Raw genomic sequence first — 13,350 nt, 5'->3', positions numbered from 1 at the left:
GGCATTCTGGCTCCAGGGCCATTGCTCTTAGTGACCAGGCAGGATATATGTATATGTGAAGAGTCTGAAGAGCCTGTGGGACATCCACAGTGGAGGTCTGGAATTTAGGGAGGCCATCAAGGCTCAGATCATGGTATAAACTACTTATGTGGCTCACACTGTCCTGGGGAACCCTCAAGTTAAATAAGTAGCCAGTGGGTAAGGGGCTCACAGATGAGACAAAAACAAAAAGTCCAGCTGATTTTTAAAACTAAAGACATGGCTCTGCTACCTGGGCAACAGAAAACTGGACAGTCACCAACGTGTAGTTGCATCAAATAGAAAGGTCCACCAAGTTAAGCAGACATACTAATTATAATAGTTACTATGTTGCATAGTAATTATCCTAAACTGTAAATAGTTTACATAAATAGTAGTAATTAGTATAGCACAAGTTTCCCAAACTGTCCTGTGGAATAATAGTTCCTGGAGATGTTAATAAATGTTTGGATAAAAAAGGTCTTTGGAGTCAGATAAGCTTAGGAAATGCTGGTATAACTTACATAGGGCACCCAATGCTTAGTTTACTGTTTAATTTTTTCTCTGTCAGGAGGAGGATAGTGGAAAGGCTAAAAGTGTAGGCACTGGGAACAGACAGCCTGGGGTTAAATACTGCCGCTGACCAGCTGGGTAATTTTGGGCAAGTTACTGAAATTCTCTGAGGTAGCTTCCTCCTCCCCATTTGTGCCCCGCCCCCCATTCATTCACACTGAGGCTGACATCAGAATACCCTTGGTGTGAGGGGATACCACAGGCCTTGCCAATTTCTTTCAAATCTCCTGATTAAGGTTGAAGATGATAGAGCAGGCTGGGAAAGCATAAGTGAGAGGGGATGATTTTCTAGGTTTCCCCTGACTCATAATGAATGCTAAATTATGATGCTCCTAATCAGAGCAGATCAGGGCCAGAACAAGTCTGACTTCCTGACCATGGTTTGGGGCAGTGAAGGGAAACTGAATGAATGGAAGCTGTGTGGCCCAAATGCTTTGCTCCCAATAAAGACCTTCACCACCCCTTTAGGTAGATATTTCCTTTGGGAAGAAAAGAGCAGCTACCTCCTGTTCTCCTTCGTAGGTGGGTGGGGAGGCGTGGAGGGCAGGCACCCTCTCAGTGTGCACAGGCATTTACACACACACCCACAAACACCAGGGGGACTGCTGCCTAGAAGCACCGCTTTTCAGCCTAGAAGCCAGGTCCACGCCTGACCTGTGGTGGTCTGGCAAGTGCTCTGCCCTCTCTGTTCCTTGTTTCTCTCCTTTATGAGGTGAGGAATACAGACGGGGTGAATTTTAAGGCTCCTGGCTGTTGTGACATGCTTTGGTTTGTGCCTCTAGGGGATTCTATTCACTCCCCCTCCAGTCCTGTCTAACCAGCCAGGTAGGGCCGACTGACCAGAAACGGCTTCCTCTCATCTCTCTTCCAGGGGCATGTGGGTCAAAGACAAACCTCTGCTCTCACAATTGTGCTTAGGGTCTGTCTCCATCGCTCTTGAAGACAAACAGCAGCTGGGGCCCCAGCTGGGCGTTTAGGTCCTGTGGCCTCGAGGCTCCGGAACAAAGGCAGAGCAGGACTGGGAAGGGGCCTTCCCAGAAAGTGAGGGGAGGGGAGCCCTGGGGCCGGTTAAGGCTTTACCTCTTCGTAGGGTTGGCTGTCCTCTCCTTCCCACAGTTGTGGGGGGAGGGAAGGGGTCCTGTCTTTTCCTCTGAACCTGATGACTTCACCTCCTTCCCCGTCCTCTTTCTAAGGTGAGCATCTCTACCCCTTCCCCATTTGCGCCCAGGGTCTGAAATCTCCATCCCACTCTCTTTATTTTTCTTCGGATTGGGGTCTTTACGCCCCTCCCTCTTTTTCTCTCTCTCTCTGAACCTCGCCTCTTTATTCCTTTTTAGGCCTGGCCTCTCCAGCCCTGGATAGAGGGGTCTGTATACTTCTTTTTTCTCTTCTTAAGGCCACGTCTCCCTCCCCCAACCCTTTCCCGCTCCCCCTCCCCACCCCCTCCCTCCGCCCCGAGGCATTGTGGGAGGAAACAAGATGTGGGGCGAGAGCGGCGCGGGGAGAAGCCCGCAGTGCGGGGCCGGACGGGCCCAGCCAATGGGGAGCGCGGACGGCGGCGCGCGCGGCGGGGGGGCGGGGGCGGGGCGCTATTTCAGGGGGGGCCGCGCGTCTGCCGAGCTCAGCGGCGGAGCGGAGCGGAGCTGCGAGGCGCTAGCGCGGAGCAGGCAGGCAGGCGGGCGGGCCGGCAGGCGCGAGGCGGAGCGCGGGCGGCCGGGGAAGCTCGAGGGCGGACGGCGGCGGCCACGAGCGCTCGGCCCGGGCCTGCGGGAGCCGGAGACTGCAGCGGCGGCAGCTGCTGCCAGAGGAGCCGAGGGGACACCGCCCTGCCCGCGCCCTGCCTCAGGCCATCGCTGCTCCCCCGGGGCCCAGCGCGGACTCGCCTCCTTGAAGGTGAGCGGTGGGTGGCGGCGGCCCGACGCGCGGGGTCCGGCCCGGAGGCCCGGAGCAGGGCTGGCCTCGGCGTGACGCCCCCGGCGCCTCTCTTGCCCAGGGCTGCGCCACCCTGTGCCCTCGCGACCCCGGGGCGCGGCCGGGCCTCCCGCCCCCCGGGATCTCCCGGCGCGCACGGAGGCCCCTGCTGTCGGGGCCGAGGGAGAGCCGGGGAGCGGGCTCGGGCGTGACGCGGCTCCTCCCGCCGCCACTCTCTGGGGCGTCCTTCCCGCAGCGAGGACGCCCAGTCACTCCGGCGCTGTCGTAGGCCGGGCGGGGGAGGGCGGCCGGCCGGGCGGAGGTGCGGGGGGAGGATGCTTTCTCATGGGCCAGGTGCCGGCCTTCGGGACCGCAGCCCTCTGGAGGATGGGGTGGTGGAGGGCGACGGCCCCTTGGGGATCCGGAGGGAGGAAATACAAGCGTTTGTGCGTATTGGGGGCTGGGGAGGGGCGGGTCGTGTGTTTCGGAGGCTTGGTCTTTTTGTTGCAGGGCCGGGGATAGAGGAGGGTAGCTGTCCTGGAGTGCCTTCTTCGCTTTTCAGAGGAGCCCCTGGCTCGTGACTGAGGCAGCTGGCCTGGGGCCCTCTGATCATCCTTCGGTCTGGAGGCCCAGGTCCCTTGCTGCCTTTTTCTCCCCCCGCCCCCCACGGGGGAGGGGCTACGGTGGCCCCTCCTTTTCCTTTTCTCACTGGCACCTTGGACAGGGGAGGCTGGGGCTAGGCCTCACCTCTCAGACGCCTGGGGGGCCAGGGGTGAAGAATCGTGGCATTGTAGTCACAAGACCAACGTTATGTAACTGCAGGCTCTCCTGGAGGGTAAGGTGGCTTTTAATTACTGTGACAAAGTTGTTCCTTTGGACTTTGGGGATGAGGCAGTGGAGCAGGTGAGCTTGCTGGGAAAACGGGCGCTGATTTCATACTTTAACCAGGCCCCACCCCCACCCTTGGATTTGTAAACAGTGCCCCCTTCTGAGTGGTAACCTGGGATAGGCCACCAGGTGACACTAGTTTTCTTCACACTTAAGGAACCTTACAATAGAACATTTTCTGTGCCCTGCTGTTGTACTTTTGCTCAAACCCATTGAAGTTGCTGCATTTATCTTATTTCAACCATTGTTTTTTAAAAAGATGTTGATTTGCCCCAGGTCACATAGCTAGGCCTTGAACAGGGTTCTCCTGACCTTTTCCCCAGGTGGTGCTCACAGATTCCTATTGAAACTCTGACTTTTTCTCTCAGGAGTGTGGGTGCGGAAGGTGCTGGGGCACTAACTCTTTGCTCTGCCAGCCTTTGCTGAAGTGGAACCAGCCCTGCTTAATTTGCCAGTGGGAGACAAAGGTGCCCTGGATGCAGTAAAGGGCTGTCTGGCAAGCAGCTGGCATGCATGCGTTCTTTGCATCTGGTGCAGGCCGAAGTAGTCATGAATTCTGCTTCCCTTTTCAGCCCAGCCAGCCCACAGGCTAGTGTGGACCCAGGTCAAGGTGGCCTGAAATGATACCAGGGATCTCTTCTTGAGCAGTCAGTTCCCTGTGTAGCTTTGTATCAGAAAGGGCTGGAACAACAGCATCTTTTATCCATTGGGCAGGCTACAGAGCGCTTTGGGGGAGTAGCACGTGGGGTGGGGGATGGATTATTACTACTCTGTGTGATGGAACTGTGGTCAAGGACAGAGGATAGGATTTTGCAGTTCATCTCTATTCCTGCAAAGCACCTCACAGGCCATAGCCTGCTAGGCAGGCTCTGGCCAGCCCTCTTGGAATTCCTGTCATCCTAGGAAGGGACCATGCAAGGTCAGCCCTGGAACTCTGGTTGCTATAGGATGAATGCAATGGCTTAGATAGCAGGGATATGAAACAGTGCTGTTAAAATAATAATTCTTTACCTTTTGTTGTCTCTGTCACCACTGGGCATTGATAGCCTAGGGCTTGGCAGTCTTTTTCTGTGAAGGGCCAGATAGTAAATATTTTAGGCTTTACAGGCCATATAGTCTCTTACAAGTGTTCAGCTCTGCCATTGTAGCGTGTTCCTCTAAAACTATTTACAAAAACAGGTGGTGGGCTGAATCTGGCTAATGGAACCGAGCACTGTATAGACTGTCCTTGTTTGCAGTGTTCTCATACAACCTTAATTAATCCTTATAGCAACTCCTGGTAGAGAGCTATCCTCATTGCTAAAATAGAAGTAATCAAATGCAGAAAGGCTAAGTGACTTTTCCAAGGACCAGAAGTCAGCCTAATTCGTCTTTCTACTGTGATACTAATGATATAATAATGGTCATTAAATCAAGGGCTTATTATGTTCAGGTGTCATACCACCTGGTTTACCCTCAGGTTAACTCAAGTCCCTATTTTAAGATGATGAATGAGAGCACAAAGTTTAACTTGCCCAGGGACACAGCTGGTAGGTGATATAGTGTAATATCTTGGCTATTGGTGCTATTCAAAATATTGGAAATAGATAAATTTAGAGTTGGAAAAGTCTCATTTTACATATGATAAAAATTGATGGCTTATTGTGTCTTTTTAACTATTTACCTTGTGTTTCCCAGACTTGGCGACCACGTCTCTGCTAAAATTTTAGGAGCTCCCTCTTCTAATGCCTCATGTCTTGTGTTTTCTATTGCCCTCACCTTCTGTGCTCCCCTCTCCCACCGAGGCCCCACACCTAGCTGGTAGTGTTCATTGCCTGGAGCATGGGATTGCAGCCTCACCTCTCTGCTTCTTCTGCAGTGTCACGATGTCTGACCGGAAGGCAGTGATCAAGAATGCAGACATGTCTGAGGACATGCAACAAGATGCCGTTGACTGCGCCACGCAGGCTATGGAGAAGTACAACATAGAGAAGGACATTGCTGCCTATATCAAGAAGGTGTGCTGGGAGAGCTGTGGCTGGTGGTCAGGGGTAGGGATGGATAGCTGAGCCCCAGGGAAGTCTGGAACTGGGGACATAGGAAAGTAGGTATATTCCATGCAAACAGAACCCTAGGAATTTGCAAAGCAGATAAATTAGGGAATGATTCTTATTTATGAAAGCATTCACCTTAAAAGTTCTTAATAGGAACTCTGCTGGGGTGTGTGTGTTTACAGATTATTATGTGACTGCAAAGCAACGGGGAGAGAAGCTTCAGGATTAAATATAACTGTCCCAATTCAGAACTATTCAAAATGAAGATCAGGGATGTTTTAATGGATAATATAAAATCATATACAAATTTTCAGGGAGCTTCATCTTTTAAAGTGGAATAGCCATATAGTAATTCTCACTATATAGGAAGTTTCCTTTTCTTCTCCTTAAAAGGACTCACATGGGGAGTTCCCTGGCAGTCCAGTGGTTAGGACCAGGCACTCTCATTGCCATGGCCTGGGTTCAGTCCCTGGTCAGGGATCTAAGGTCCAGCAAGCCGCGATGCATGGCCAAAAAAAAGGACTCACTAAATCATCCCCTTCTCCCTATCTTCTTAAGGAAAGGGTGGGCTTGAATATATATATATGTGTGTGTGTGTGTGTGTGTGTATATTTGATAGATGAGCATTATTAGGGCAGTAGATTTAGTCCCTGAAAAATTCCTGAGTGAATGGGTGAATGAGTGTAGTTGACATATATACAGTGAGAAAGCAGCTGAGCTAGAGATGAGAGGTGGTATCCAGGGTCCCTGATTCCCAGTCAGGATCCGTGTCCACTGGCGGCATAGGCCCAGGCTGATATTCTCAGCTCTGGTATCCCAAGGATGCCCAAGAGCCATGGTATGCTGCTCCATACACGTGATAGAGTGTCCTTGAGTTTTACAAAACTCTTTCCTGCCCATGTAGGCGGTATAAGAAGAGGAAACTGTGGAGTCCTGAGAGACTTTTTCTTTCTGTTTGTGTAGCCAAGGGGTGCAGAGCTGGCAAGGCTGCTAGGGGTGCTGGTTCCTTGTTGAGTGATGGCTTTTCTGTTCTATTCAGGGAGAGAATGTAGAATCCTGGACTCTCAGGGCCAGAAGAATCCTTAGATTATATCTGGTCCTACTTTCTTGTTTTGCTGATGGGGGGAAATGGGGAAGCAACTATGGCTTTCCTATGTTACGCAGAGTCTACAGTCAGGAATAAAGCTGGGTGTGGTGACCCATGCCCTTTCCATTGTTTCCTAATGCCTTTTGGAGTCATGCGGTATGAGGGCTGTGAGGAGGCTAAACAAGCTATAGGTTGAGAACCTGGGGTCCAGAGCCCCAGAGTTGGCAGCATTGCTGGGCCTGTGGTGGAGGGCTGCTGTCCTTTCACAGCCATGACAGGATGCATCTAGAACTGAGCCATCTGTTTCCTGCTGGGTCCATAGGGTGGCAGTGCCTGTCTGATTAGGTCATAAGGATTTCCTAGCTGGCTTTGATGCTGAACTTGTACCCCTAAGAGAAGTGAGGGAATTGCCTTGATCTCATGGCTGAGATCCTTGTTCTGGTGCTTACAGCCCACATAGTGCTTGGCACACTGGAGTGTCTTTAATGTTGGCTTACATAGAATTGCTTCCTGGTACTCCTGACGTTTGTTCCCCATTTTGCTCTAGTGCCTTGGTTTTTGGCATTTGGAAATGCTAGTTTAGTAATATGAGAGGTGGCAAGTGGCAGGTCAGGGAGGCTTGCTCCTCTGTTTTACTCAATGCTGTGTGACACTGGAGTGGTCCTTTATTCCACTGGCTCTTCTGATTCCCTTGCTGAAGAATCACAGGGTGGGTTTTTGAGTAGGGTAGCTAGAAGGACAAGAGATGATCGGGGTGTAAAGTGCTAGAGAGAAATAGTGGAGCCTTTGTGGTGTTACATAATTAATGAAGCAGTGTCCTAGCCAAGCTTAGAACCTGAGCTCCTGAGGTTCAGAGAACTGAGGCCACAGATTGGGGGTGGGGTGGAGGTGATGGCTAAACTAATCGGACTCTCATTCTGATTTCTCATCCTCCAGCTGTCCTAATCATCCTTTTTCTCCTTTTTAATTCTTCTTTTAGGAATTTGACAAGAAATATAACCCTACCTGGCATTGTATCGTGGGCCGAAATTTCGGAAGCTACGTCACACACGAGACAAAGCACTTCATCTATTTTTACTTGGGTCAAGTTGCAATCCTCCTCTTCAAGTCAGGCTAGGTGGCCGCAGTGAAGGTGTCAGTGGCGGCGGCAGCGATGGCAAGCAGGCGGTGTTGCTGGGACTGTTCTGCACTGGGGCCAGCATCAGGATGTCCTCTCCAATGGCTGTGCTACTGCATGGACTGTATACTCGATTTCATGTGTATGTCGCAGTAAACAAAACCAAACTTCTTTCTGTTTAGTTGCCTGGGGAAGAAGGCTGCTTTATGTTTATTTTTCAAGACTTAAAATTTTTTTTTTTTTTGGTTGTATTGCACTAGGAAATCTCTCCCACCCCTCCCTTTTCTCTTTCTCTCCCTATACAAATAAAAAGCCCTCAACAAAGCCTGTAAGACTAGGAGGGCTAGGAAAAGAAATAGGTTTCTGGAGGTGGAACTAAAACTGTGCAGCTGCCTCTTGGTGGTGGATGCTGCTTTGGGAGGGCCAGGGAGGCTGTGGGGTGGGGGGGGGGGGTGGGGGGGAAGGGGAAGACAGTGATAGGATTGGCAAGGAGAGAGGGATAGGAAGGAGGGTAGGGGGACTGATATAGTACCAGGGAGAATATTCCACTGAACTGTGATTCCACGGCTTGGGGCAGAGGGTGGGGTGGAGACTGAATTCTTTAAGGGGCCCTGAGACGTGTTTATCTGTGGTGTGTGGGTGTGGGGAGCAGACTTGTCTTGCTGTCTTTGTCAGAAGAGTTTCTAAGTAAGGGCTGTGTCTTTGTGGATTACCTTCTTTTATTCTTCCTGTCAGAGCTCATGCTAGGAGGATGTTGAGGGTAGGATTAGCTTGATATTTTTTTTTCTCTTCATTCTTCTCTCCTTCTGTCTGCTCCCTGCTTAGCCCTCGGTTTTCTCATTCCTCTGGAGTTCTCTTAGGGCAGCCTCTGTTAGTTGGCTGGCAAGGGAATTTCTGGTGACTAGTTCTTAGTTAGGTCTTAGCAATCAAACCAAATCAATGTGTCCCTTGATTTTCCTGTGTATATGTGTGTGTGTGTATCTTGGTTTGGGGTATAGGGGAGGGAGGGGCAGGACTGTGGAATCTCTAGGGTGTATGGGTAGATAAGTGGGCCTTTATGTTAAAAACCTCTGGGGGGCATCTGTTTTGGGGGTGAAGACGAGTGTCACCCCCCTCAGCCGTCTGGCCTAAACACTGCTTGCCCTATGGCTGTCTGCTCCCAGGAAGGCTTTAGGAGGATAGTCCAGGATGAGGTGGCCATGCTGTCACGCATCCTGGAGCTGGGTCTCAGTGGAGAGGGAAAGTGACTGTGGATGGTGGCAGCCTCCTGTGGGAGGCAGGGATGGAAGTGATAAAGGGCTGTTGAGGGGCTTTGGGGGAACTTTGGAGGAGGTCAGTCTTGCAGTGGTGAAGCCAGGAATTAGGGGATGGAAGCAGGGCTGCTAGTGGGACGAGATTCCAAGGGGAGTGCTGGGGACATCTTGTCTGTGGATCAAACAGGGATGGGATGGGGGATGGGTTGGGGGGAGTCATTGCTGGTTGAGCTGTTGATTCTTGTAAATTGCATTAAAAACTCTCATGTAGGGTTGATGCTGTGGGGGTGGGGGTTGGGATCCAGCTCATTCTCTCTTTTCTTTTTTTCAAATCCATCCTAGGGGTTGGTGGGGAGGCAGGAAAATGCTCCCTTCCTAAGCCTTTAGTGTGTGCTGAGCTTTCTTTTTGATGCTGACGGGAGGGTGGGGACTGGGATGGGGAGTGAATTCCCTATATCAAACCCTTTGGTGGGCACAAGACTGAATGCTTGATTTTAGGTTTTATTTTTTTATGAATGTCCAGATCTGTTTCCCCCTGCCCTCCCAGACTTGTGTGGCCAGTTGGAAATGTCTGGTTTGTGTTCATCTCCCTCATTTCCGGAGCAGGGGCTGAGACCCCGCCACATCTCCTATGCTCTGCATCCACGCCTCTTTTGGACATTAAAGGTTGATTGATGCACTTCTGAGCTGTTTGGGTTTCTTTGGGGGTAAAGGGGATGGCCTGCTGGCAGTAGTGCCACACATGGGTGGGTGGGTATCTAGGGTGGAGTAGAATGGGGGCTAAAGAGATACTGAATCAGGTCTTAGTTAGAGGGCCTAGGCTTGGGCCCTTTAAGTGGAGGAAAATAACCAGCAGCACTCACCCACAAGATTTCTAGGGTCATTGGTGGAGATGGTCTGGTGAGTGGCATTTTGAGTCTTCCATATAATAGGGTGCTGAGACCTGGAGACTGTGTCTGTTAGCTAAGTCCTGCTCTAGCCACTCAGGAATGGAGAAGCTGAGGGTCTTCAGAAAGATGGAACCTGAGTGGTTCTCTGACTCCTGGGTTATCCTGGTTGTCCCACTTGGGGCTCCTGCCCACAGACACCTGGAGAAGTCAGCAGAACTGAGACACTTCTGAGAGTATCTGCCCACCCCTGTGTGCCCTAAGCCATTGATGTCTAGGCTCATGGCTACATCTTGTGGCAGGTGTTTGGGAGCAGAGGTGCTTTATGCTCATTTCTGCTGTCAGTTATTCACTGAAAAACATTTCTCAGTTTTTACTCTTGGGCCTAGGATGCTGTTCACATAGAACAAGACAGGGAAGTTCTATTCTTTCATGGCAAGTATTTTCTAGTGGGCAGAGCAGACACACACATTGAGAAGCCAATAGTGATAAATACTAGCAAGGAAGTAAACTGGGCAATGAGCTATTGATGCTGGAGGGAGGTAGGTCCGGTTCCTTCACATAGGAAATTGGTGGGCTGGATCTTGGGAGAAAAACCTCCAGGGCAGTGAGGTCCTAAGGGAGTAAGACAAGGGGCTCTAGAACCTCAACTTCTGTTTCTGTCTTTGCTGGTATGAATAATTAGAGCTGGAGCTTTGGAGGAGAGTGAGGCCACTGTCCACATTTTATCTGTGATGGGTGCCTCTAGGGTCAAAACTCATCTTCCTGTCCTGATGGGAGAGGTGGTCCAGGTGGCATCTGTGGACAACACTCCTGCACAGGTAGGTACCTGGTGCTCATCTAGAAGGTTAATGCTGCAAGGCTTCCTGATGAGCCCCTATCCATGGGTCCCAGCAGGGGCAACATGGGAGGATGGACTACAGAAGGGGCTATGGAAAGCAGACGGGAACTCTGGCATAGAGGAATGCAGCCACTGTCAGAACTGTGGCCAGGCAGAGGAAGCAGGCCCATCAATGTCCCACCTCTCTTTTATCCTGTTCTCCAGTCTTCTGGGGGCCTTCTTTTGGCTGAACCTAACAAAAAGGCAGGCAGATGGCAAGGCTGACGCAGGGATGCAGTCTGTAGGGGTAACCTCCTTTCCCCCAGGAAACGTAGCAGGAAGAAGAGTGGAGAATGAATCTAAGAGGGGCAAACCAGACCAGCATGGTAGGAAGTTCTCAGTTGCCATGGGCAATGTGTCTCTCCCCAGAAATCCAGTGTCCTCTAGCCTAGACCAAAGGTGTGGCTGTCTCCTAAACTATCCCCTTACCTCCAGTTGGCTCAAACATCCTCTTATCAGAGGGGCTGCTGACACCCTATAGGAAATAGTACCACTCCCCATCACTGTTAACCTTACCCAGTTTAATTCAGCTTACCATTCATTTACTTATTGATCTCTCACAAGTAGAATATGTGCTTCTTGAGAGCAGTGCCATTTTCTGTTTTCTTCACGGCTTCATCTTCAGGTACCCAGGGCAGCATCTGTGCTGTAGGAATTGCTTGATAAATGTTGATTGGTCAAGTGAAAAGAGACTTCAAGCAAGCATGGGCAGCCTGGCTTTTCCTGAAGAGACTCTTGCTTTTGGCTTGACTCCCGCTTGCTGGTCAAGCCCTGGAAAGGTGTCAGTGTGTCCCTCCCCAAGTGTGTTCATGCCTTAGCCCTTCTTCCTTGTCAGCTATGGGAGAATGAAAAAGTGTGTTCGTAAACTACATTTTATTTTTAAAGCATTTCAGTTTCTGTCAGGGAAACCTCCAAGCACCCTGCTGAGTTAGACCGCAGCAGTCAGCCACATTTTTGCATAAGCAAACTGAATCAGAGAGGGTGAGTGACTTGCCAAAGTGCACATAGCTGCTAGCGTTGCTAGTGCCCAGACGCTGTGGTGCGTAAGGGCTGACCTGGGTTTGACAGCAGTGGTCTCACGGATACTCCTCGAGATTTAGGCCCAGCTCTCTGAGCTTAGGAGTGGATGCCCTGTTCACTGATGTTCCCTTTCCTGGGCTCTACGTCAGCAAAGACAATGAGGATAACTCCCAGGCCCTCCCTTCTCCTCACTACTCCTGTCTACTAAGCATCGGGGAGCTGCCGCTTCCTTCTTGAGGTTTCATGAGAGGGGTAATGAGTTTATTGGATTTAGGAGAGAGCAGACCCCCAGAGTTCTGACCTCTCAGGCTTCCCCTGAACTAAAGGCATAGCTTCCCCACCATTCTGGTAATAAGCAGTGACCTATCATCTGTTGATACCTGTATGTATATCTTCGTGACACAGTGGTCTTGGTGTCCCAATATAGAGGGGTTCATAGGACAAGGTCAAGGAGGACCCACGTCCTTGTGCCTCTCCTCCCTTGCTTTGTCCAAACAAAAGTGCGTAGTGTTTGTAGTGAGGCTGCTGGACATTGCTGTTTTGAGCTTTAGAGAGAGGCCAAACATGCAAAAACAGTGTGGTGTTGTGGACAGAAGTGGGGTTGAGTCCCAGCTCCTACACTTAACCACTGCATGAACTTGGGCAAGTCATTTGAATCTGAGGTTTAATTTCTTCATCTGTAAACTGGGGATAATACTATCTACCCTAAAGGCTGGTTGTGAGGATCGAATGACATCTTGTGTGCGAAAGTGCTTTAAAATTGGAACATGATGGTGGTGATGAAGATACCAGGTTCAGTATCAGTGAACCTGGGGTCAGTGATTGTCAGAGGTGGTTATTAGGGTCAGTGTTGATAAATCTTGGGGAAAGAATAAAGGATTCTGGGAAGTCAGGCCCCCCCGAATCTCCCCTCATATCTCGTACTGGCCTTCTCCCACATTGTCCAATTTCACCATAGAGAAAGAAATTAAGAGCCAGACAGAGAAAGAAACTTATTTAAGATCTCATGGATGTCTGCGATAATTGGGATGTAGAACTTGGTCTCCTGACTCCCTGGCTGGTCTGATCCTGAGGTGGTGGAGGGGACTAACTTATCACTAGGTGCTAAGCCCCCTACTGAACTCTGAAATGCCCTGTACTTGGTGATGGTGGACAATTCAGTGGGTTTTTTTTTAAAGCATATTCTAAGAGTTTTGCAACCATCACCACTATCTCATTCCAGATCACTTTCATCACTCCTCAAAGAAACCTTGTACCCATTTGCAGTCGTTCCTTGTTCTTCTTTCCCCCCAGCCCCAGTAATCAACTAATGTATTTTCTGTCAAAGTGAATTTGCCTAGTCTGGACATGTCATATAAATGGAATCATACAATATGTGGCCTTTTGTGTCTGGCTTCTTTCACTTAACGTAATGTTTTCAAGGTTCATCTGTGTTGTAGCATTTATCAGTACTTCATTTCTTTTTCCGGCCAAGTAATGTTCCATTGTGTGGATAAATCACATTTTGTTTATGTATCAGTTGAGTGACTTTTGGGTTGGTTCTACTTTTTGCCTGTTGTGACGAGTGCTGCTATGAACACTAATGTATAAGCTTTTGTGTGGGCAGAGGTTTTCGATTCTCTTGGGGTATCATTTTTTTTAATGTCAGTTTACTTTTCTATTTTTAAAAAAATTTAGATTGAT

General features: G+C 50.0%; 1 protein-coding gene across 1 annotated transcript; it reads left to right on the top strand.

Moving 5' to 3' along the window:
- The first annotated feature begins 2,202 nt into the window (after window positions 1–2,202).
- Window positions 2,203–9,559, top strand: DYNLL2 (dynein light chain LC8-type 2). Its single transcript, XM_057716106.1, has 3 exons — window positions 2,203–2,484; window positions 5,249–5,387; window positions 7,490–9,559. Exons 2-3 carry the CDS (start codon window positions 5,256–5,258, stop codon window positions 7,625–7,627), a joined length of 270 nt encoding a protein of 89 aa, XP_057572089.1. The 5' UTR covers window positions 2,203–2,484; window positions 5,249–5,255; the 3' UTR covers window positions 7,628–9,559.
- The last annotated feature ends 3,791 nt before the right edge of the window (window positions 9,560–13,350 follow it).

The sequence above is a fragment of the Hippopotamus amphibius genome, chromosome 17, assembly GCF_030028045.1.
Source record: "Hippopotamus amphibius kiboko isolate mHipAmp2 chromosome 17, mHipAmp2.hap2, whole genome shotgun sequence".
NCBI lineage: Eukaryota > Metazoa > Chordata > Mammalia > Artiodactyla > Hippopotamidae > Hippopotamus > Hippopotamus amphibius.
Note: the sequence above shows the minus strand (reverse complement) of the source record. Positions and strands in the feature narration are given on the sequence as shown.

Excerpts from the sequence above, each read along its gene's own strand:
- DYNLL2 (XM_057716106.1), top strand. The coding sequence starts at position 5,256 with ATGTCTGACCGGAAGGCAGTGATCAAGAATGCAGACATGTCTGAGGAC. Across the intron at positions 5,388-7,489 it reads TTGCTGCCTATATCAAGAAG|GAATTTGACAAGAAATATAA; the intron begins GTGTGCTGGGAG and ends TTCTTCTTTTAG.